Genomic DNA, 23,074 nt, shown 5'->3' on the forward strand with positions numbered 1-23,074 from the left:
GGAGGGACAGGCGCATAGCTCCCTTCTGTCTGTGTCACTGTGTCACCCTGCAGGGGGAGGGACAGACTCATAGCTCCCTTCTGTCTGTGTCACTGTGTCACCCTGCAGGGGGAGGGACAGGCTCATAGCTCCCTTCTGTCTGTGTTACTGTGTCACCCTGCAGGGGGAGAGACAGTCTCATAGCTCCCTTCTGTCTGTGTCACTGTGTCACCCTGCGGGGGGATGGACAGACTCATAGCTCCCTTCTGTCTGTGTCACCCTGCGGGGGGAGGGACAGACTCATAGCTCCCTTCTGTCTGTCACCCTGCGGGGGGAGGGACAGGCTCATAGCTCCCTTCTGTCTGTCACCCTGCGGGGGGAGGGACAGGCTCATAGCTCCCTTCTGTCTGTCACCCTGCGGGGGGAGGGACAGGCTCATAGCTCCCTTCTGTCTGTGTCACTGTGTCACCCTGCGGGGGAGGGACAGGCGCATAGCTCCCTTCTGTCTGTGTCACTGTGTCACCCTGCAGGGGGAGGGACAGACTCATAGCTCCCTTCTGTCTGTGTCACTGTGTCACCCTGCAGGGGGAGGGACAGGCTCATAGCTCCCTTCTGTCTGTGTTACTGTGTCACCCTGCAGGGGGAGGGACAGGCGCATAGCTCCCTGCTGTCTGTGTCACTGTGTCACCCTGCGGGGGGATGGACAGACTCATAGCTCCCTTCTGTCTGTGTCACCCTGCGGGGGGAGGGACAGGCTCATAGCTCCCTTCTGTCTGTGTCACCCTGCGGGGGGAGGGACAGACTCATAGCTCCCTTCTGTCTGTGTCACCCTGCGGGGGGAGGGACAGGCTCATAGCTCCCTTCTGTCTGTGTCACTGTTTCACCCTGCGGGGGGAGGGACAGACACATAGCTCCCTTCTGTCTGTGTCACCCTGCGGGGGGAGGGACAGACTCATAGCTCCCTTCTGTCTGTGTCACCCTGCGGGGGAGGGACAGGCTCATAGCTCCCTTCTGTCTGTGTCACTGTCACCCTGCGGGGGGAGGGACAGACTCATAGCTCCCTTCTGTCTGTGTCACCCTGCGGGGGGAGGGACAGACTCATAGCTCCCTTCTGTCTGTGTCACCCTGCGGGGGAGGGACAGGCTCATAGCTCCCTTCTGTCTGTGTCACTGTCACCCTGCGGGGGGAGGGACAGACTCATAGCTCCCTTCTGTCTGTGTCACTGTGTCACCCTGCGGGGGAGGGACAGGCTCATAGCTCCCTTCTGTCTGTGTCACTGTCACCCTGCGGGGGGAGGGACAGACTCATAGCTCCCTTCTGTCTGTGTCACTGTTTCACCCTGCGGGGGGAGGGACAGACTCATAGCTCCCTTCTGTCTGTGTCACTGTGTCACCCTGCTGGGGGAGGGACAGACTCATAGCTCCCTTCTGTCTGTGTCACTGTGTCACCCTGCGGGGGGAGGGACAGACTCATAGCTCCCTTCTGTCTGTGTCACTGTGTCACCCTGCGGGGGGAGGGACAGACTCATAGCTCCCTTCTGTCTGTGTCACTGTGTCACCCTGCTGGGGGAGGGACAGACTCATAGCTCCCTTCTGTCTGTGCCACTGTGTCACCCTGCGGGCGGAGGGACAGACTCATAGCTCCCTTCTGTCTGTGTCACTGTGTCACCCTGCAGGGGGAGAGACAGTCTCATAGCTCCCTTCTGTCTGTGTCACTGTGTCACCCTGCGGGGGGAGGGACAGGCTCATAGCTCCCTTCTGTCTGTGTCACTGTGTCACCCTGCGGGGGGAGGGACAGGCTCATAGCTCCCTTCTGTCTGTGTCACTGTGTCACCCTGCGGGGGGAGGGACAGGCTCATAGCTCCCTTCTGTCTGTGTCACTGTGTCACCCTGCGGGGGGAGGGACAGGCTCATAGCTCCCTTCTGTCTGTGTCACTGTCACCCTGCGGGGGGAGGGACAGACTCATAGCTCCCTTCTGTCTGTGTCACTGTGTCACCGTGCGGGGGGAGGGACAGACTCATAGCTCCCTTCTGTCTGTGTCACTGTGTCACCCTGCGGGGGAGGGACAGACTCATAGCTCCCTTCTGTCTGTGTCACTGTGTCACCCTGCGGGGGGAGGGACAGACTCATAGCTCCCTTCTGTCTGTGTCACTGTGTCACCCTGCGGGGGGAGAGACAGACTCATAGCTCCCTTCTGTCTGTGTCACTGTGTCACCCTGCGGGGGAGGGACAGTCTCATAGCTCCCTTCTGTCTGTGTCACTGTGTCACCCTGCGGGGGAGGGACAGACTCATAGCTCCCTTCTGTCTGTGTCACTGTGTCACCCTGCGGGGAAGGGACAGGCTCATAGCTCCCTTCTGTCTATGTCACTGTGTCACCCTGTGGGGGAGGGACAGGCTCATAGCTCCCTTCTGTCTGTGTCACTGTGTCACCCTGTCACCCTGCGGGGAAGGGACAGGCTCATAGCTCCCTTCTGTCTGTGTCACTGTGTCACCCTGCGGGGGAGGGACAGACTCATAGCTCCCTTCTGTCTGTGTCACTGTGTCACCCTGCGGGGGAGGGACAGACTCATAACTCCCTTCTGTCTGTGTCACTGTGTCACCCTGCGGGGAAGGGACAGGCTCATAGCCCCCTTCTGTCTGTGTCACTGTGTCACCCTGCGGGGGAGGGACAGACTCATAGCTCCCTTCTGTCTGTGTCACTGTGTCACCCTGCGGGGGAGGGACAGGCTCATAGCTCCCTTCTGTGTGTGTCACTGTGTCACCCTGCGGGGGGAGGGACAGGCTCATAGCTCCCTTCTGTCTGTGTCACCCTGCGGGGGGAGGGACAGACTCATAGCTCCCTTCTGTCTGTGTCACTGTGTCACCCTGCGGGGGGAGGGACAGACTCATAGCTCCCTTCTGTCTGTGTCACTGTGTCACCCTGCGGTCTAGGGACAGGCTCATAGCTCCCTTCTGTCTGTGTCACTGTGTCACCCTGCGGGGGGAGGGACAGGCTCATAGCTCCCTTCTGTCTGTGTCACTGTGTCACCCTGCGGGGGGAGGGACAGACTCATAGCTCCCTTCTGTCTGTGTCACTGTGTCACCCTGCGGGGGGAGGGACAGTCTCATAGCTCCCTTCTGTCTGTGTCACTGTGTCACCCTGCGGGGGAGCGACAGACTCATAGCTCCCTACTGTCTGTGTCACTGTGTCACCCTGCGGGGGAAGGGACAGCCTTTTCTGTCACCCTGCAGTGGGGCGTGTCCATCAGCAGAATGTTCTTCCTTTGTTACTCACACCACCTCTCTCTCACCCTGCAGGACTCGGCTGGGCCTTGATCTTCTCGCCCTCCATGGCTGCTGTGACCCGTCACTTCTCCCGGCGCCGTTCGCTGGCCACCGGCGTCTCCCTGACGGGCGTGGGCGCCCTGTCCTTCGCCCTATCGCCCCTCCTGCAGTTCTTGATTGAGTCCTACTCCTGGAGAGGGGCCATGCTCCTGCTGTCCGCCCTGGCCCTCCACTCCGTGCCCTGCGGGGCCCTCCTACGCCCGCTCCCCGCTGACCCGCCCAGGACTTCTCGCCCTCTTCTGTGGGGCTGGGAGCTACTGGGAAACGGGACGTTCCTGCGCTACTGCCTGGCCATCACCCTCGTCAACGCGGGCTACTTCGTGCCGTACGCCCACCTTGTGAGCCACATGCGGGCGAGAGGAGCGGGCGAGCGGCAGGCGGCCCTGGTGATGTCGCTGGCGGGCGTGGCGGACGTGGGCGGGCGGCTGTTTGCGGGTTGGCTGTCCGACCTCGCCCCGCGGCACTCCCTGCCCTTGCTCAGCATGTGGACGGGTGTGACGGGCGTGGCCCTCGGGCTCCTGCCTCTGGCGGGCCAGCCGGTGGGGATGGGCGCGGCGGGCGTGGCCTTGGGATTTTGCGCTGGGGCCCTCACCCCCGGGGTGTTCTCGGTCCTCCCCGGGCTGGTGGGAGACGGGCGAGTCTTGCCGGCCATCGGACTTCTGCAAATGGTGGAGAGTGTTGGGGGGCTCCTCGGGGCCCCAATGTCAGGTGAGTGGGCGACAAACACTGTGTGTGTGTGTGTGTGTGTGTGTGTGTGTGTGTGTGTGTGTGTGTGTGTGTGTGTGTGTGTGTGTGTGTGGGGGTGTGTGTGTGTGTGGGGGTGTGTGTGTGGGGGTGTGTGTGGGGGTGTGTGTGTGTGTGTGTGTGGGTGTGTGTGGGGGGGTGTGTGTGTGTGGGGGGGTGTGTGTGTGTGGGGGTGTGTGTGTGTGGGGGTGTGTGTGTGTGGGGGTGTGTGTGTGTGGGGGTGTGTGTGTGTGGGGGTGTGTGTGTGTGGGGGTGTGTGTGTGTGGGGGTGTGTGTGTGTGGGGGTGTGTGTGTGGGGGTGTGTGTGTGGGGGTGTGGGTGTGTGTGTGTGTGTGTGTGTGTGTGTATACACAGACAAATTTCAGAATGTGTGTGTGTCTCATTATGCATATATATATATATAAACACACAAAAAGACTGAGACAATCCCCCCAAATAGCACTCTAAATATACCACAGAATAACTAATCTAATATAAAGAAAAAAGACTTGGATTCTAAGTCAAAATAGAAGAAGGAAATGATTTTAATAACGAGCAATAAGACACACTAACATTAAAAACATAAACACACTGTAGGCAGCATAACAAAAATAAAAAAGCTGTGACTAGAAAAATAATACATATAATATCGCTGAAAGTAAAACCTAGAGCTTAAACGTATCAAATAATATACCCTCTAAAAATATGAGGGGATACGAATGAGCTAAACGATTACAACACCCCCTAAGGATCCTAGCTACAAATAATATAACTAAACCCAAAAGAAACAATAATTAAGTATATACAAAGAATAAACTTATATACACAATAGTGAACATAAGAAAAAAATAATATATCTTAAACCGAGGGGGAGACACAGGGGAAAATAAGATGAAAAGTACTCAAACCCCTGTGCAGCAATAATCAAAAATAATAAAAATATCAAAAAACATGAGTGCAAAACATTCCTGTGGATTCTGACAAAAAGGCAAAACACATGGCTATATGGGATGAGAAATAAAGCCAGTCCTGGATGCTCAATCAAACCAGCGTTTGCCTACATCCCACAAAGGGGAAAGGACTCAGAGCAGCAGAGAAAGTGATACTCCGCTGTCCATAATAGTGTATGAGGCAGTCCAAGGGAGAGTAATTCCAACATAGATTGCAGTCTCTCATATCGTCCACAGGAGTTGCATCATGAAGCAAAGGTCACGCTGTACAAATCATGTATACTGCCGTCAGTGAACACTCGTTTCAGCCAAGGGGGCCTTCCCGGAGTGGTAAAAATATATATATATATCACACGCTAAGAAGAAATAGAGTCTAAGCTTGCACAAGTCTTTCTTAACACATTCAAAGTGTTTACATTTATTAAATAGATATCAATATAAAGGACCAAAACGTGGATAATATATATCTTGGGGTGTGTCTGTGTCGCCCCAGGGGATTGTGGTACAGGCATACCCCGGTTTAAGGACACTCACTTTAAGGACACTCGCGAGTAAGGACATATCGCGGCAGTTCACGCATGCGCCTGTCAGCACGTCCTGAACAGCAATACCGGCTCCCTACCTGTACCGAAGCTGTGCGCAAGCGCGGAGACTATAGAGCCTGTTACACATGTGTTATTTACATCAGTTATGCACGTATATGACGATTGCAGTACAGTACATGCATCGATAAGTGGGAAAAAGGTAGTGCTTCACTTTAAGTACATTTTCGCTTTACATACATGCTCCGGTCCCATTGCGTACGTTAATGCGGGGTATGCCTGTATATATCTCGGTGTGTGTGGCCACATCCAGGACAGTAGCCACGGCGGCCGTCACAGCCACGGAGTGGTTCCAAGGCATCGCGCCACGTAGAACAAGTCGAATTAAACATTGTGTCGGCGTCCACATTCCTCCCCCTCTCTTTGGACTTGTACTGGTCGGTGCCGTTTTCTTGGCTCCGGTCCATAGACGTGATGTTCGCCTTGGCGACTGCCCCCTCTGGGGACCAAAAACATCCGCCGTCATGTGTTTATATGGAATAATAAACACTACGTATGTCATCGCTACTGTGAGTCCAGTGGTGGTATGCTGACCACGTGCGGGGTGGAAGAGGTTAAATGTCATCAAGGGAAATGTACCTGTTTAAGTATTCTGCCCCTTTAGTCAGTACTTGGTGGAAGCCCCTTTTGCAGCCATTACTGCTGTCGGTCATTGTGGGTCGGGCTCTAGCTTTGCACAGTAAGATGGTGACATTTTTGCCCATAATTCACGGGGGAAATGGATCCAGTTCTGAGACGTTTGTTGAAGATTGCAATCCATCGACGATCCCGCCCAGTCTCGCCATAAATGTTCCATTGGTTTCCAGTCCAGACTGTGACTGGGCCACTCAAGAACTTCCATTGTCTTCCAGTAAGGCTTTGTGCTTCAGCTGATTTGTCCTGCGGAAATGTGCATTTCCTCCCCAGTATCAGAGTCTGGGCTGAACTCAAGCAGGTTTTCCTCCAGGATTCACCTGTACTTTGCCCCATCCATTCTCCCCTCTATCCTGACGATCTTCCCAGTCCCTGCTGGAGAGAAGCGTCCCCATAACCTGATGTCCCCACCCCGCCTGACCATTGGGACGGTGGTGACTGGGGGGTGGGGTTGCCCCAGACGTAGCGCTTGGAAATTAGACCAAAAAGTAAAATTTTTGTCTCTGACCACAAAACCTTTTCCCACAGATCCGCAGTATCATCTATACGCTCTTCTTCTCAGACTCCATACGGGATTTAAGACGAGTCTTTTTGAGTAATAGCTTCTTCCTTGTCACCCACCCATACAGGCCGGCTCTGTAGTAGGGACCGGCTTATTGTTGGTGTGACTCCCATCTGCACAACTTTGCCGATCTCTGAAGGTCACGGCTGGCCTCGGAGAGACGTCCCGAAGCAGGTTCCTGGTCGCCCCGGCTGCTCCGTTTGGGAGGGTGACCTGGTCGGGGTTGGTGTGAGCCACCTCCCACTTCTTAATGATGGACGTCACTGTGCTGAGCGGGAGAATCGGCCCCGACTCTCTGTGCCTCTCTCCCACTTTTATCCCGGACGTGTTTGGAGAGCTCCTTGGTCTCGTGGTGGCTTTGTTGGGTCACTATGTGGCGTTGCAGCTTGCAAGTCTTGATATACCGGAGGCACATGATCTAGCAGTGATAGCCCCCCCCGATTACACGCTGGCTGGAACCATGTCACTCATTGTGTCCCCTTTCCAACAATTCCATTTGCACCCGAGCTGATTTAGGGCGTAAAATACTTGTGCAAAGGCGATGAATCTGTCTCTCTCTCTCTCTGTAAATGTGACTATTCTATAAGTATTTTCTAACTTTAGCACGTTGGGGTCGTTTTTGGAGATTCTACATGTAAACTCTCATGTGAAAGCGTCGGGGAGTACGCTCGGGCGCCAACATGTGAAAGCGCCGGGGAGTACGCGCAGACGCCAACATGTGAAAGCGCCGGGGAGTACACTCGGGCGCCAACATGTGAAAGCGTCGGGGAGTACGTTCGGGCGCCAACATGTGAAAGCGTCGGGGAGTACGCTCGGGTGCCAACATGTGAAAGCGCCGGGGAGTACGCTCAGGCGCCAACATGTGAAAGCGTCGGGGAGTACGCTCGGGCGCCAACATGTGAAAGCGTCGGGGAGTACGCTCGGGCGCCAACATGTGAAAGCGCCAGGGAGTATGCTCGGGCGCCAACATGTGAAAGCGTCAGGGAGTACGCTCGGGCGCCAACATGTGAAAGCGTCGGGGAGTACGCTCGGGCGCCAACATGTGAAAGTGCCGGGGGGTACGCTCGGGCGCCAACATGTGAAAGCGTCGGGGAGTACGCTCGGGCGCCAACATGTGAAAGCGCCGGGGGGGTACGCTCGGGCGCCAACATGTGAAAGTGTTGGGGAGTACGTTCGGGCGCCAACATGTGAAAGCGTTGGAGTACGTTCGGGCGCCAACATGTGAAAGTGTTGGGGAGTACGCTCGGGCGCCAACATGTGAAAGCGTCGGGGAGTACGCTCGGACGCCAACATGTGAAAGCGCCGGGGAGTACGCTCGGACGCCAACATGTGAAAGTGTTGGAGTACGTTCGGGCGCCAACATGTGAAAGCGCCGGGGAGTACGCTCGGGCGCCAACATGTGAAAGCGTCGGGGAGTATGCTCGGGCGCCAACATGTGAAAGCGTCGGGGAGTACGCTCGGTCGCCAACATGTGAAAGCGTCGGGGAGTACGCTCGGGCGCCAACATGTGAAAGCGTCGGGGAGTACGCTCGGTCGCAAACATGTGAAAGCGTTGGAGTATGTTCGGGCGCCAACATGTGAAAGCGCCGGGGAGTACGCTCGGTCGCCAATATGTGAAAGCGTTGGGGAGTACGTTCGGGCGCCAACATGTGAAAGCGTTGGGGAGTACGTTCGGGCGCCAACATGTGAAAGCGTTGGGGAGTACGTTCGGGCGCCAACATGTGAAAGCGCCGTGGAGTACGCTCGGGCGCCAACATGTGAAAGTGTTGGGGAGTACGCTCGGTCGCCAACATGTGAAAGCGTTGGGGAGTATGTTCGGGCGCCAACATGTGAAAGCGTCGGGGAGTACACTCGGGCGCCAACATGTGAAAGCGCCGGGGAGTACGCTCGGGCGCCAACATGTGAAAGTGTCGGGGAGTACGCTCGGGTGCCAACATGTGAAAGCGTCGGGGAGTACGCTCGGACGCCAACATGTGAAAGTGTCGGGGAGTACGCTCGGGCGCCAACATGTGAAAGCGCCGGGGAGTACGCTCGGGCGCCAACATGTGAAAGTGTCGGGGAGTACGCTCGGCGCCAACATGTGAAAGTGTCGGGGAGTACGCTCGGGCGCCAACATGTGAAAGCGTCGGGGAGTACGCTCGGGTGCCAACATGTGAAAGTGTCGGGGAGTACGCTCGGCGCCAACATGTGAAAGCGCCGGGGAGTACGCTCGGACGCCAACATGTGAAAGCGTCGGGGAGTACGCTCGGGCGCCAACATGTGAAAGTGTCGGGGAGTACGCTCGGGTGCCAACATGTGAAAGTGTCGGGGAGTACACTCGGCGCCAACATGTGAAAGCGTCGGGGAGTACGCTCGGGTGCCAACATGTGAAAGTGTCGGGGAGTACGCTCGGACGCCAACATGTGAAAGTGTCGGGGAGTACGCTCGGACGCCAACATGTGAAAGTGTCGGGGAGTACGCTCGGACGCCAACATGTGAAAGTGTCGGGGAGTACGCTCGGGCGCCAACATGTGAAAGTGTCGGGGAGTACGCTCGGACGCCAACATGTGAAAGTGTCGGGGAGTACGCTCGGGCGCCAACATGTGAAAGCGTCGGGGAGTACGCTCGGGTGCCAACATGTGAAAGTGTCGGGGAGTACGTTCGGGCGCCAACATGTGAAAGCGCCGTGGAGTACGCTCGGGCGTCAACATGTGAAAGCGTTGGGGAGTACGTTCGGGCGCCAACATGTGAAAGCGTTGGGGAGTACGTTTGGGCGCCAACATGTGAAAGCGCCGTGGAGTACGCTCGGGCGCCAACATGTGAAAGTGTTGGGGAGTACGCTCGGTCGCCAACATGTGAAAGCGTTGGGGAGTATGTTCGGGCGCCAACATGTGAAAGCGTCGGGGAGTACACTCGGGCGCCAACATGTGAAAGCGCCGGGGAGTACGCTCGGGCGCCAACATGTGAAAGTGTCGGGGAGTACGCTCGGGTGCCAACATGTGAAAGCGTCGGGGAGTACGCTCGGACGCCAACATGTGAAAGTGTCGGGGAGTACGCTCGGGCGCCAACATGTGAAAGCGCCGGGGAGTACGCTCGGGCGCCAACATGTGAAAGTGTCGGGGAGTACGCTCGGCGCCAACATGTGAAAGTGTCGGGGAGTACGCTCGGGCGCCAACATGTGAAAGCGTCGGGGAGTACGCTCGGGTGCCAACATGTGAAAGTGTCGGGGAGTACGCTCGGCGCCAACATGTGAAAGCGCCGGGGAGTACGCTCGGACGCCAACATGTGAAAGCGTCGGGGAGTACGCTCGGGCGCCAACATGTGAAAGTGTCGGGGAGTACGCTCGGGTGCCAACATGTGAAAGTGTCGGGGAGTACACTCGGCGCCAACATGTGAAAGCGTCGGGGAGTACGCTCGGGTGCCAACATGTGAAAGTGTCGGGGAGTACGCTCGGACGCCAACATGTGAAAGTGTCGGGGAGTACGCTCGGACGCCAACATGTGAAAGTGTCGGGGAGTACGCTCGGACGCCAACATGTGAAAGTGTCGGGGAGTACGCTCGGGCGCCAACATGTGAAAGTGTCGGGGAGTACGCTCGGACGCCAACATGTGAAAGTGTCGGGGAGTACGCTCGGGCGCCAACATGTGAAAGCGTCGGGGAGTACGCTCGGGTGCCAACATGTGAAAGTGTCGGGGAGTACGCTCGGGCGCCAACATGTGAAAGCGTCGGGGAGTACGCTCGGGTGCCAACATGTGAAAGTGTGAAAGCGTCGGGGAGTACACTCGGCGCCAACATGTGAAAGCGTCGGGGAGTACGCTCGGGTGCCAACATGTGAAAGCGTCGGGGAGTAAGCTCGGGCGCCAACATGTGAAAGTGTCGGGGAGTACGCTCGGCGCCAACCTGTGAAAGTGTCGGGGAGTACGCTCGGCGCCAACATGTGAAAGTGTCGGGGAGTACGCTCGGGTGCCAACATGTGAAAGTGTCGGGGAGTACGCTCGGACGCCAACATGTGAAAGTGTCGGGGAGTACGCTCGGACGCCAACATGTGAAAGTGTCGGGGAGTACGCTCGGGCGCCAACATGTGAAAGTGTCGGGGAGTACGCTCGGACGCCAACATGTGAAAGTGTCGGGGAGTACGCTCGGGCGCCAACATGTGAAAGCGTCGGGGAGTACGCTCGGGTGCCAACATGTGAAAGTGTCGGGGAGTACGTTCGGGCGCCAACATGTGAAAGCGCCGTGGAGTACGCTCGGGCGTCAACATGTGAAAGCGTTGGGGAGTACGTTCGGGCGCCAACATGTGAAAGCGTTGGGGAGTACGTTCGGGCGCCAACATGTGAAAGCGCCGTGGAGTACGCTCGGGCGCCAACATGTGAAAGTGTTGGGGAGTACGCTCGGTCGCCAACATGTGAAAGCGTTGGGGAGTATGTTCGGGCGCCAACATGTGAAAGCGTCGGGGAGTACACTCGGGCGCCAACATGTGAAAGCGCCGGGGAGTACGCTCGGGCGCCAACATGTGAAAGTGTCGGGGAGTACGCTCGGGTGCCAACATGTGAAAGCGTCGGGGAGTACGCTCGGACGCCAACATGTGAAAGTGTCGGGGAGTACGCTCGGGCGCCAACATGTGAAAGCGCCGGGGAGTACGCTCGGGCGCCAACATGTGAAAGTGTCGGGGAGTACGCTCGGCGCCAACATGTGAAAGTGTCGGGGAGTACGCTCGGGCGCCAACATGTGAAAGCGTCGGGGAGTACGCTCGGGTGCCAACATGTGAAAGTGTCGGGGAGTACACTCGGCGCCAACATGTGAAAGCGCCGGGGAGTACGCTCGGACGCCAACATGTGAAAGCGTCGGGGAGTACGCTCGGGCGCCAACATGTGAAAGTGTCGGGGAGTACGCTCGGGTGCCAACATGTGAAAGTGTCGGGGAGTACACTCGGCGCCAACATGTGAAAGCGTCGGGGAGTACGCTCGGGTGCCAACATGTGAAAGTGTCGGGGAGTACGCTCGGACGCCAACATGTGAAAGTGTCGGGGAGTACGCTCGGACGCCAACATGTGAAAGTGTCGGGGAGTACGCTCGGACGCCAACATGTGAAAGTGTCGGGGAGTACGCTCGGGCGCCAACATGTGAAAGTGTCGGGGAGTACGCTCGGTCGCCAACATGTGAAAGTGTCGGGGAGTACGCTCGGGCGCCAACATGTGAAAGCGTCGGGGAGTACGCTCGGGTGCCAACATGTGAAAGTGTCGGGGAGTACGCTCGGGCGCCAACATGTGAAAGCGTCGGGGAGTACGCTCGGGTGCCAACATGTGAAAGTGTGAAAGCGTCGGGGAGTACACTCGGCGCCAACATGTGAAAGCGTCGGGGAGTACGCTCGGGTGCCAACATGTGAAAGCGTCGGGGAGTAAGCTCGGGCGCCAACATGTGAAAGTGTCGGGGAGTACGCTCGGCGCCAACCTGTGAAAGTGTCGGGGAGTACGCTCGGCGCCAACATGTGAAAGCGTCGGGGAGTACGCTCGGGCGCCAACATGTGAAAGTGTCGGGGAGTACGCTCGGCGCCAACATGTGAAAGTGTCGGGGAGTACGCTCGGCGCCAACATGTGAAAGTGTCGGGGGGGTACGCTCGGGCGCCAACATGTGAAAGCGCCGGGGAGTACGCTCGGGCGCCAACATGTGAAAGTGTCGGGGAGTACGCTCAGACGCCAACATGTGAAAGCGCCGGGGAGTACGCTCGGACGCCAACATGTGAAAGTGTCGGGGAGTACGCTCGGGCGCCAACATGTGAAAGTGTCGGGGAGTACGCTCGGGTGCCAACATGTGAAAGTGTCGGGGAGTACGCTCGGGTGCCAACATGTGAAAGTGTCGGGGAGTACGCTCGGCGCCAACATGTGAAAGCGTCGGGGAGTACGCTCGGGCGCCAACATGTGAAAGTGTCGGGGAGTACGCTCGGCGCCAACATGTGAAAGCACCGGGGAGTACGCTCGGGTGCCAACATGTGAAAGCGTCGGGGAGTACGCTCGGCGCCAACATGTGAAAGCGCCGGGGAGTACGCTCGGCGCCAACATGTGAAAGTGTCGGGGAGTACACACTGGCGCCAACATGTGAAAGCGCCGGGGAGTACGCTCGGGTGCCAACATGTGAAAGCGCCGGGAGTACGCTCGGGCGCCAACATGTGAAAGCGTCGGGGAGTACGCTCGGACGCCAACATGTGAAAGCGTCGGGGAGTACGCTCGGGCGCCAACATGTGAAAGCGTCGGGGAGTACACACTGGCGCCAACATGTGAAAGCGTCGGGGAGTACGCTCGGGCGCCAACATGTGAAAGCGTCGGGGAGTACGCTCGGCGCCAACATGTGAAAGCGTCGGGGAGTACGCTCGGCGCCAACATGTGAAAGCGTCGGGGAGTACGCTCGGGCGCCAACATGTGAAAGCGTCGGGGAGTACGCTCAGACGCCAACATGTGAAAGCGCCGGGGAGTACGCTCGGGCGCCAACATGTGAAAGTGTCGGGGAGTACGCTCGGCGCCAACATGTGAAAGCGTCGGGGAGTACGCTCGGGCGCCAACATGTGAAAGCGCCGGGGAGTACGCTCGGGCGCCAACATGTGAAAGCGCCGGGGAGTACGCTCGGCGCCAACATGTGAAAGCGTCGGGGAGTACGCTCGGGCGCCAACATGTGAAAGCGTCGGGGAGTACGCTCGGGCGCCAACATGTGAAAGCGTCGGGGAGTACGCTCGGGCGCCAACATGTGAAAGCGTCGGGGAGTACGCTCGGCGCCAACATGTGAAAGCGTCGGGGAGTACGCTCGGGCGCCAACATGTGAAAGCGTCGGGGAGTACGCTCGGGCGCCAACATGTGAAAGCGTCGGGGAGTACGCTCGGGCGCCAACATGTGAAAGCGTCGGGGAGTACGCTCGGCGCCAACATGTGAAAGCGTCGGGGAGTACGCTCAGACGCCAACATGTGAAAGCGTCGGGGAGTACGCTCGGGCGCCAACATGTGAAAGCGTCGGGGAGTACGCTCGGCGCCAACATGTGAAAGCGTCGGGGAGTACGCTCGGGCGCCAACATGTGAAAGCGCCGGGGAGTACGCGTGGACGCCAACATGTGAAAGCGTCGGGGAGTACGCTCGGGTGCCAACATGTGAAAGCGTTGGGGAGTACGCTCGGGCGCCAACATGTGAAAGTGTCGGGGAGTACGCTCGGGCGCCATCATGTGAAAGCGTCGGGGAGTACGCTCGGGCGCCATCATGTGAAAGCGCCGGGGAGTACGCTCGGGCGCCAACATGTGAAAGCGCCGGGGAGTACGCTCGGACGCCAACATGTGAAAGCGTCGGGGAGTACGCTCGGCGCCAACATGTGAAAGCGTCGGGGAGTACGCTCGGGCGCCAACATGTGAAAGTGTCGGGGAGTACGCTCGGGCGCCAACATGTGAAAGCGCCGGGGAGTACGCTCGGACGCCAACATGTGAAAGCGTCGGGGAGTACGCTCGGGCGCCAACATGTGAAAGTGTCGGGGAGTACGCTCGGCGCCAACATGTGAAAGCCCCGGGGAGTACGCTCGGCGCCAACATGTGAAAGTGTCGGGGAGTACACACTGGCGCCAACATGTGAAAGTGTCGGGGAGTACGCTCGGGCGCCAACATGTGAAAGCGTCGGGGAGTACGCTCAGACGCCAACATGTGAAAGCGTCGGGGAGTACGCTCAGACGCCAACATGTGAAAGCGCCGGGGAGTACGCTCGGGCGCCAACATGTGAAAGCGTCGGGGAGTACGCTCGGGCGCCAACATGTGAAAGCGTCGGGGAGTACACACTGGCGCCAACATGTGAAAGCGTCGGGGAGTACGCTCGGGCGCCAACATGTGAAAGCGTCGGGGAGTACGCTCGGGCGCCAACATCTGAAAGTGTCGGGGAGTACACACTGGCGCCATGTGAAAAATGTGTAGGGGGGTGGGGAAATACTGTATATATCTGGCCTGGGATCTCACTGTATATGCTATCTCCCCCTCAGGTTGGTTGCGGGATCTCACCGGCGACTTCTCTCTCTCCTTCGCGGTCTGTGGGTTACTTCTCCTCACCGGAGCGCTCGTCCTCCTCACTCTGCCCGGAGTCTGCCCTCGAAACAGAGAGGCAAGCAGAGACCCGCCCCCGAGGGACAGCACCGGCCAATCCGAGAAGGACCCGCCCCCGTGGGATAGTAATGGCCAGTTAGAGAAGGAACCGCCCCTGAGGAACAGCACTGGCCAATCAGAGAAGGACATTCCCCCATGGGACAGCACTGGCCAACCAGAGGACCCACCCCCGAGGGACAGCACTGGCCAACCAGAGAACACCCCCCCGAGGGACCGCACCAATAAATCACCGGACACCTACCTCATTGTAACAGACACCAGCTGAGTCCCGCCTCCTGCACCGTGAATTCACAGCGCAGGGCCCTGTCCACCATCATGTTACATCTCTCTTTTCACGCGGTTAATAAATTCCCAGGTGACAGGAAAGCATTTTATTAAGAAACAACACGCGTGGAGGGGAGGGGGGCAGGAGGGAGATTCGTGGATGTGAGGGGGGCAGGAGGGGCAACCTGCTGAAGTATTTCCAGTCTGGGATCATCTCCCGTTTGGGGGGGAGGGGGTATCCTTCCTTTCTGCCCCTCATAGGGTGCTCAGTCTGAGGTCGCAGCTCCTCCGGGATAACTTCTCGGGGGCGTCGGACGCCATGAGGGAGAAATCCCGGAATATGTCCATGTAAGTCTCGTCACCTGGGGGTAAGGGACACGGTGAGGGGACACGCAGTGACACACACACATCCCGGGAATATGTCCAGGTAAGTCTCGTCACCTGGGGGAAGGGACACGGTGAGGGGGACGCAGTGACACACACACACCCCGGGAATATGTCCAGGTAAGTCTCGTCACCTGGGGGTAAAGGACACGGTGAGGGGGACACGCAGTGACACACACACATCCCGGGAATATGTCCAGGTAAGTCTCGTCACCTGGGGGAAGGGACACGGTGAGGGGACACGCAGTGACACACACAACCCGGGAATATGTCCAGGTAAGTCTCGTCACCTGGGGGTAAAGGACACGGTGAGGGGGACACGCAGTGACACACACACATCCCGGGAATATGTCCAGGTAAGTCTCGTCACCTGGAGGTAAGGGACACGGTGAGGGGACACCCAGTGACACACACATCCCGGGAATATGTCCAGGTAAGTCTCGTCACCTGGGGGTAAGGGACACGGTGAGGGGACACGCAGTGACACACATCCCGGGAATATGTCCAGGTAAGTCTCGTCACCTGGGGGTAAGGGACACGGTGAGGGAGACGCAGTGACACACACACCCCGGGAATATGTCCAGGTAAGTCTCGTCACCTGGGGGTAAGGGACACGGTGAGGGGGACACGCAGTGACACATCCCGGAATATGTCCAGGTAAGTCTCGTCACGTGGGGGTAAGGGACACGGTGAGGGGACACGCAGTGACATACATCCCAGGAATATGTCCATGTAAGTCTCGTCACCTGGGGGTAAGGGACACGGTGAGGGGGACACGCAGTGACACACACACATCCCGGGAATATGTCCAGGTAAGTCTCGTCACCTGGGGGTAAGGGACACGGTGAGGGGGACACGCAGTGACACACACATCCCGGGAATATGTCCAGGTAAGTCTCGTCACCTGGGGGTAAGGGACATGGTGAGGGGGACATGCAGTGACATCCCGGGAATATGTCCAGGTAAGTCTCGTCACCTGGGGGTAAGGGACACGGTGAGGGGACACGCAGTGACACATACACATCCCGGGAATATGTCCAGGTAAGTCTCGTCACCTGGGGGTAAGGGACACGGTGAGGGGACACGCAGGGACACACACACATACCGGGAATATGTCCAGGTAAGTCTCGTCACCTGGGGGTAAGGGACACGGTGAGGGGACACGCAGTGACACACACATCCCGGGAATATGTCTAGGTAAGTCTCGTCACCTGGAGGTAAGGGACACGGTGAGGGGGACATGCAGTGACACACACATCCCGGAATATGTCCAGGTAAGTCTCGTAACCTGGGGGTAAGGGACACGGTGAGGGGACACGCAGTGACACACACACACCCCGGGAATATGTCCAGGTAAGTCTCGTCACCTGGGGGTAAGGGACATGGTGAGGGGACACGCAGTGACACACACACATCCCGGGAATATGTCCAGGTAAGTCTCATTACCTGGGGGTAAGGGACACGGTGAGGGGGACACGCAGTGACAAACACACATCCCGGGAATATGTCCAGGTAAGTCTCGTCACCTGGGGGTAAGGGACACGGTGAGGGGGACACGCAGTGACAAACACACATCCCGGGAATATGTCCAGGTAAGTCTCGTCACCTGGGGGAAGGGACATGGTGAGGGGACACGCAGTGACACATCCCGGGAATATGTCCAGGTAAGTCTCGTCACCTGGGGGAAGGGACACGGTGAGGGGACACGCAGTGACACACACATCCCGGGAATATGTCCAGGTAAGTCTCGTCGCCTGGGGGTAAGGGACACGGTGAGGGGGACACGCAGTGACACACACACATCCTGGGAATATGTCCAGGTAAGTCTCGTCACCTGGGGGTAAGGGACACGGTGAGGGGGACACGCAGTGACACACATCCCGGGAATATGTCCAGGTAAGTCTCGTCACCTGGGGGTAAGGGACACGGTGAGGGGGACACGCAGTAACACACATCCCGGGAATATGTCCAGGTAAGTCTCGTCACCTGGGGGTAAGGGACACGGTGAGGGGACACGCAGTGACACACATCCCGGGAATATGTCCAGGTAAGTCTCGTCACCTGGGGGTAATGGACACGGTGAGGGGGACACGCAGTGACACACACATCCCGGGAATATGTCCAGGTAAGTCTCGTCACCTGGGGGTAAGGGACACGCAGTGACGCACACACATCCCGGGAATATGTCCAGGTAAGTCTCGTCACCTGGGGGTAAGGGACACGGTGAGGGGACACGCAGTGACACACACACATCCCGGGAATATGTCCAGGTAAGTCTCGTCACCTGGGGGTAAGGGACACGGTGAGGGGGACACGCAGTGACACACACATCCCGGGAATATGTCCAGGTAAGTCCCGTCACCTGGGGGTAAGGGACACGGTGAGGGGACACGCAGTGACACACACATCCCGGGAATATGTCCAGGTAAGTCTCGTCACCTGGGGGTAAGGGACACGGTGAGGTGACACGCAGTGACACATCCCGGGAATATGTCCAGGTAAGTCTCGTCACCTGGGGGTAAGGGACACAGTGAGGGGACACGCAGTGACACACACATCCCGGGAATATGTCCAGGTAAGTCTCGTCACCTGGGGGTAAGGGACACGGTGAGGGGGACACGCAGTGACACACACATCCCGGAATATGTCCAGGTAAGTCTCGTAACCTGGGGGTAAGGGACACGGTGAGGGGACACGCAGTGACACACACATCCCGGGAATATGTCCAGGTAAGTCTCGTCACCTGGGGGTAAGGGACACGGTGAGGGGGACACGCAGGGACACACACATCCCGGGAATATGTCCAGGTAAGTCTCGTCACCTGGAGGTAAGGGACACGGTGAGGGGACACGCAGTGACACACACATCCCGGGAATATGTCCAGGTAAGTCTCGTCACCTGGGGGTAAGGGACACAGTGAGGGGACACGCAGTGACACACACATCCCGGGAATATGTCCAGGTAAGTCTCGTCACCTGGGGGTAAGGGACACGGTGAGGGGGACACGCAGGGACACACACATCCCGGGAATATGTCCAGGTAAGTCTCGTCACCTGGAGGTAAGGGACACGGTGAGGGGACACGCAGTGACACACACATCCCGGGAATATGTCCAGGTAAGTCTCGTCACCTGGGGGTAAGGGACACGGTGAGTGGGACACGCAGTGACACACACATCCCGGGAATATGTCCAGGTAAGTCTCGTCACCTGGGGGTAAGGGACACGGTGAGGGGACACGCAGTGACACACACACATCCCGGGAATATGTCCAGGTAAGTCTCGTCACCTGGGGGTAAGGGACACGGTGAAGGGGACACGCAGTGACACACACATCCCGGGAATATGTCCAGGTAAGTCTTGTCACCTGGGGGTAAGGGACACGGTGAGGGGACACGCAGTGACACACACACATCCCGGGAATATGTCCAGGTAAGTCTCGTCACCTGGGGGTAAGGGACACGGTGAGGGGACACGCAGTGACACATCCCGGGAATATGTCCAGGTAAGTCTCGTCACCTGGGGGTAAGGGACACGGTGAGGGGGACACGCAGTGACACACACATCCCGGGAATATGTCCAGGTAAGTCTCGTCACCTGGGGGTAAGGGACACGGTGAGGGGACACGCAGTGACACACACACATCCCGGGAATATGTCCAGGTAAGTCTCGTCACCTGGGGGTAAGGGACACGGTGAGGGGACACGCAGTGACACACACACATCCCGGGAATATGTCCAGGTAAGTCTCGTCACCTGGGGGTAAGGGACACGGTGAGGGGACACGCAGTGACACACACATCCCGGGAATATGTCCAGGTAAGTCTCGTCACCTGGGGGTAAGGGACACGGTGAGGGGACACGCAGTGACACACACATCCCGGGAATATGTCCAGGTAAGTCTCGTCACCTGGGGGTAAGGGACACGGTGAGGGGGACACGCAGTGACACACACACATCCCGGGAATATGTCCATGTAAGTCTCGTCACCTGGGGGAAGGGACACGGTGAGGGGACACGCAGTGACACATACACATCCCGGGAATATGTCCAGGTAAGTCTCGTCACCTGGGGGTAAGGGACACGGTGAGGGGGACACGCAGTGACACATACACATCCCGGGAATATGTCCAGGTAAGTCTCGTCACCTGGGGGTAAGGGACACGGTGAGGGGGACACGCAGTGACACACACATCCCGGGAATATGTCCAGGTAAGTCTCGCCACCTGGGGGTAAGGGACACGGTGAGGGGACACGCAGTGACACATCCCGGGAATATGTCCAGGTAAGTCTCGTCACCTGGGGGTAAGGGACACGGTGAGTGGGACACGCAGTGACACACACATCCCGGGAATATGTCCAGGTAAGTCTCGTCACCTGGGGGTAAGGGACACGGTGAGGGGGACACGCAGGGACACACACATCCCGGGAATATGTCCAGGTAAGTCTCGTCACCTGGGGGTAAGGGACACGGTGAGGGGACACGCAGTGACACACACATCCCGGGAATATGTCCAGGTAAGTCTCGTCACCTGGGGGTAAGGGACACGGTGAGGTTACACGCAGTGACACACACATCCCGGGAATATGTCCAGGTAAGTCTCGTCACCTGGGGGTAATGGACACGGTGAGGGGACACGCAGTGACACACACATCCCGGGAATATGTCCAGGTAAGTCTCGTCACCTGGGGGTAAGGGACACGGTGAGGGGACACGCAGTGACACACATCCCGGGAATATGTCCAGGTAAGTCTCGTCACCTGGGGGTAATGGACACGGTGAGGGGACACGCAGTGACACACACATCCCGGGAATATGTCCAGGTAAGTCTCGTCACCTGGGGGTAAGGGACACGGTGAGGGGACACGCAGTGACACACACATCCCGGGAATATGTCCAGGTAAGTCTCGTCACCTGGGGGTAAGGGACACGGTGAGGGGGACACACAGTGACACACATCCCGGGAATATGTCCAGGTAAGTCTCGTCACCTGGGGGTAAGGGACACGGTGAGGGGACACGCAGTGACACACATCCCGGGAATATGTCCAGGTAAGTCTCGTCACCTGGGGGTAAGGGACACGGTGAGGGGGACACGCAGTGACACACATCCCGGGAATATGTCCAGGTAAGTCTCGTCACCTGGGGGTAAGGGACACGGTGAGGGGGACACGCAGTGACACACACATCCCGGGAATATGTCCAGGTAAGTCTCGTCACCTGGGGGTAAGGGACACGGTGAGGGGGACACGCAGTGACACACATCCCGGGAATATGTCCAGGTAAGTCCCATCACCTGGGGGTAAGGGACACGGTGAGGGGGACACGCAGTGACACACACACATCCCGGGAATATGTCCAGGTAAGTCTCGTCACCTGGGGGTAAGGGACACGGTGAGGGGGACACGCAGTGACACACACACATCCCGGGAATATGTCCAGGTAAGTCTCGTCACCTGGGGGTAAGGGACACGGTGAGGGGGACACGCAGTGACACACACACATCCCGGGAATATGTCCAGGTAAGTCCCGTCACCTGGGGGTAAGGGACACGGTGAGGGGGACACGCAGTGACACACATCCCGGGAATATGTCCAGGTAAGTCTCGTCACCTGGGGGTAAGGGACACGGTGAGGGGGACACGCAGTGACACATCCCGGGAATATGTCCAGGTAAGTCTCGTCACCTGGGGGTAAGGGACACGGTGAGGGGGACACGCAGTGACACACACACATCCCGGGAATATGTCCAGGTAAGTCTCGTCACCTGGGGGTAAGGGACACGGTGAGGGGGACACGCAGTGACACACACACATCCCGGGAATATGTCCAGGTAAGTCTCGTCACCTGGGGGTAAGGGACACGGTGAGGGGGACACGCAGTGACACATACACATCCCGGGAATATGTCCAGGTAAGTCTCGTCACCTGGGGGTAAGGGACACGGTGAGGGGGACACGCAGTGACACACACACATCCCGGGAATATGTCCAGGTAAGTCTCGTCACCTGGGGGTAAGGGACACGGTGAGTGGGACACGCAGTGACACACACACATCCCGGGAATATGTCCAGGTAAGTCTCGTCACCTGGGGGTAAGGGACACGGTGAGGGGGACACGCAGTGACACATACACATCCCGGGAATATGTCCAGGTAAGTCTCGTCACCTGGGGGTAAGGGACACGGTGAGGGGGACACGCAGTGACACACACACATCCCGGGAATATGTCATGGGGTTAAGGGACACGGTAGCATGTGACAGAGTCACACTCTCACCTGATTGGCCGAGAGCGATGTCAGCCTCTCGCATCTTCACCAATCGCAGCCTGAAGGAGCAAAGCGTTAACCTATGCAAATACCACCGCATGATGTCACCTCCCCGCCCCCTGTGTGATGTCACTTCCCCGCCCCCTGTGTGATGTCACTTCCCCGCCCCCTGTGTGATGTCACTACCCCCCCCCCCCTGGTGATGACTCACAGGGTGACGATGTCGGCGTTGGCCGTATCTATGGCGATGGAGAGCGCGTCTTTCCCATGAATATCGACAGCGTTAATATCTGCGCCTCGCTTTAAAAAGAGACAAGCCAACCTGAAAGGGGAGAGAGAGGGGGAGAGAAGGGGGAGGGGGGGATTAGAGAGTGAGAGAAGGGGGAGATGAGAGAGAGAGAAGGGGGGGTGAGAGAGAAGGGGGGAGGATTAGAGAGAGAATTGGGTAGGATTAGAGAGAGAGAGATGGGGGGGAGGATGAGAGAGAAGGGGGAGATTAGAGAGAGAGAAGGGGGGAGGATTAGAGAGAAGGGGGAGGATTAGAGAGAGAGAGAAGGGGGGAGGATTAGAGAGAGAGAGAAGGGAGGATTAGAGAGTGAGAAGGGGGGAGGATGAGAGAGAGAGAGAACGGGGGAGGATGATAGAGAGAGAGAAGGGGGGAGGATGATAGAGAGAGAGAAGGGGGGAGGATGATAGAGAGAGAGAAGGGGGGAGGATGAGAGAGAGAGAAGGGGGAGGATGATACAGTGAGAGAGAAGGGGGGAGGATGATAGAGTGAGAGAGAAGGGGGGAGGATGAGAGAGAAGGGGGGAGGATGAGAGAGAGAAGGGGGGAGGATGAGAGAGAGAGAGAGAGATGGGGGGAGGATGAGAGAGAGAGAGAGAGATGGGGGGAGGATGAGAGAGAAGGGGGAAGGATGAGAGAGAGAAGGGGGGAGGATTAGAGAGAGAGAAGGGGGGGAGGATTGGAGAGAGAAGGGGGGAGGATTAGAGAATGAGAGAGAAGGGGGGGAGGATTAGAGAGAGAAGGGGGGAGATTAGAGAGAGAAGGGGAGGATGAGAGAGAGAGAAGGGGGGAGGATGAGAGAGTGAGAGGAGGGGGGAGGATTAGAGAGTGAGAAGGGGGGTAGAATGATAGAGTGAGAGAGAAGGGGGGAGGATGATAGAGTGAGAGAGAAGGGGGGAGGATGAGAGAGAGAAGGGGGGAGGATGAGAGAGAGAAGGGGGGAGGATGAGAGAGAGAGAGAAGGGGGGAGGATGAGAGAGAGAGAGAAGGAGGGAGGATGATAGAGAG

The 23,074-nt window shown here is 57.9% G+C and overlaps 2 protein-coding genes across 6 annotated transcripts in view; one reads left to right on the forward strand and one right to left on the reverse strand.

The window, feature by feature from the left end:
* SLC16A13 (solute carrier family 16 member 13) overlaps positions 1-15,236 on the forward strand; it is a 31,520-nt gene extending 16,284 nt beyond the window's left edge. For 4 of the 5 annotated variants that reach the window (XM_075577708.1, XM_075577705.1, XM_075577706.1 and 1 more), the window contains 2 exons: positions 3,278-4,012; positions 14,750-15,236. In XM_075577708.1, coding sequence (XP_075433823.1) covers positions 3,278-4,012; positions 14,750-15,135 — 1,121 coding nt within the window. In that variant the 3' untranslated portion in view covers positions 15,136-15,236. Of the gene's footprint in view, positions 1-3,277; positions 4,013-5,214; positions 5,308-14,749 lie in introns of all 5 variants that reach the window. The other variant, XR_012789354.1, reaches the window with a different exon arrangement.
* LOC142471197 (arf-GAP with coiled-coil, ANK repeat and PH domain-containing protein 1-like) overlaps positions 15,227-23,074 on the reverse strand; it is a gene marked incomplete at its 5' end in the record, with an annotated part of 29,603 nt that continues 21,755 nt past the window's right edge. The window contains 3 exon segments of the mRNA XM_075577983.1: positions 15,227-15,496; positions 21,791-21,840; positions 21,993-22,103. Coding sequence (XP_075434098.1) covers positions 15,390-15,496; positions 21,791-21,840; positions 21,993-22,103 — 268 coding nt within the window.

The sequence above is a fragment of the Ascaphus truei genome, chromosome 20 (assembly GCF_040206685.1).
Source record: "Ascaphus truei isolate aAscTru1 chromosome 20, aAscTru1.hap1, whole genome shotgun sequence".
NCBI lineage: Eukaryota > Metazoa > Chordata > Amphibia > Anura > Ascaphidae > Ascaphus > Ascaphus truei.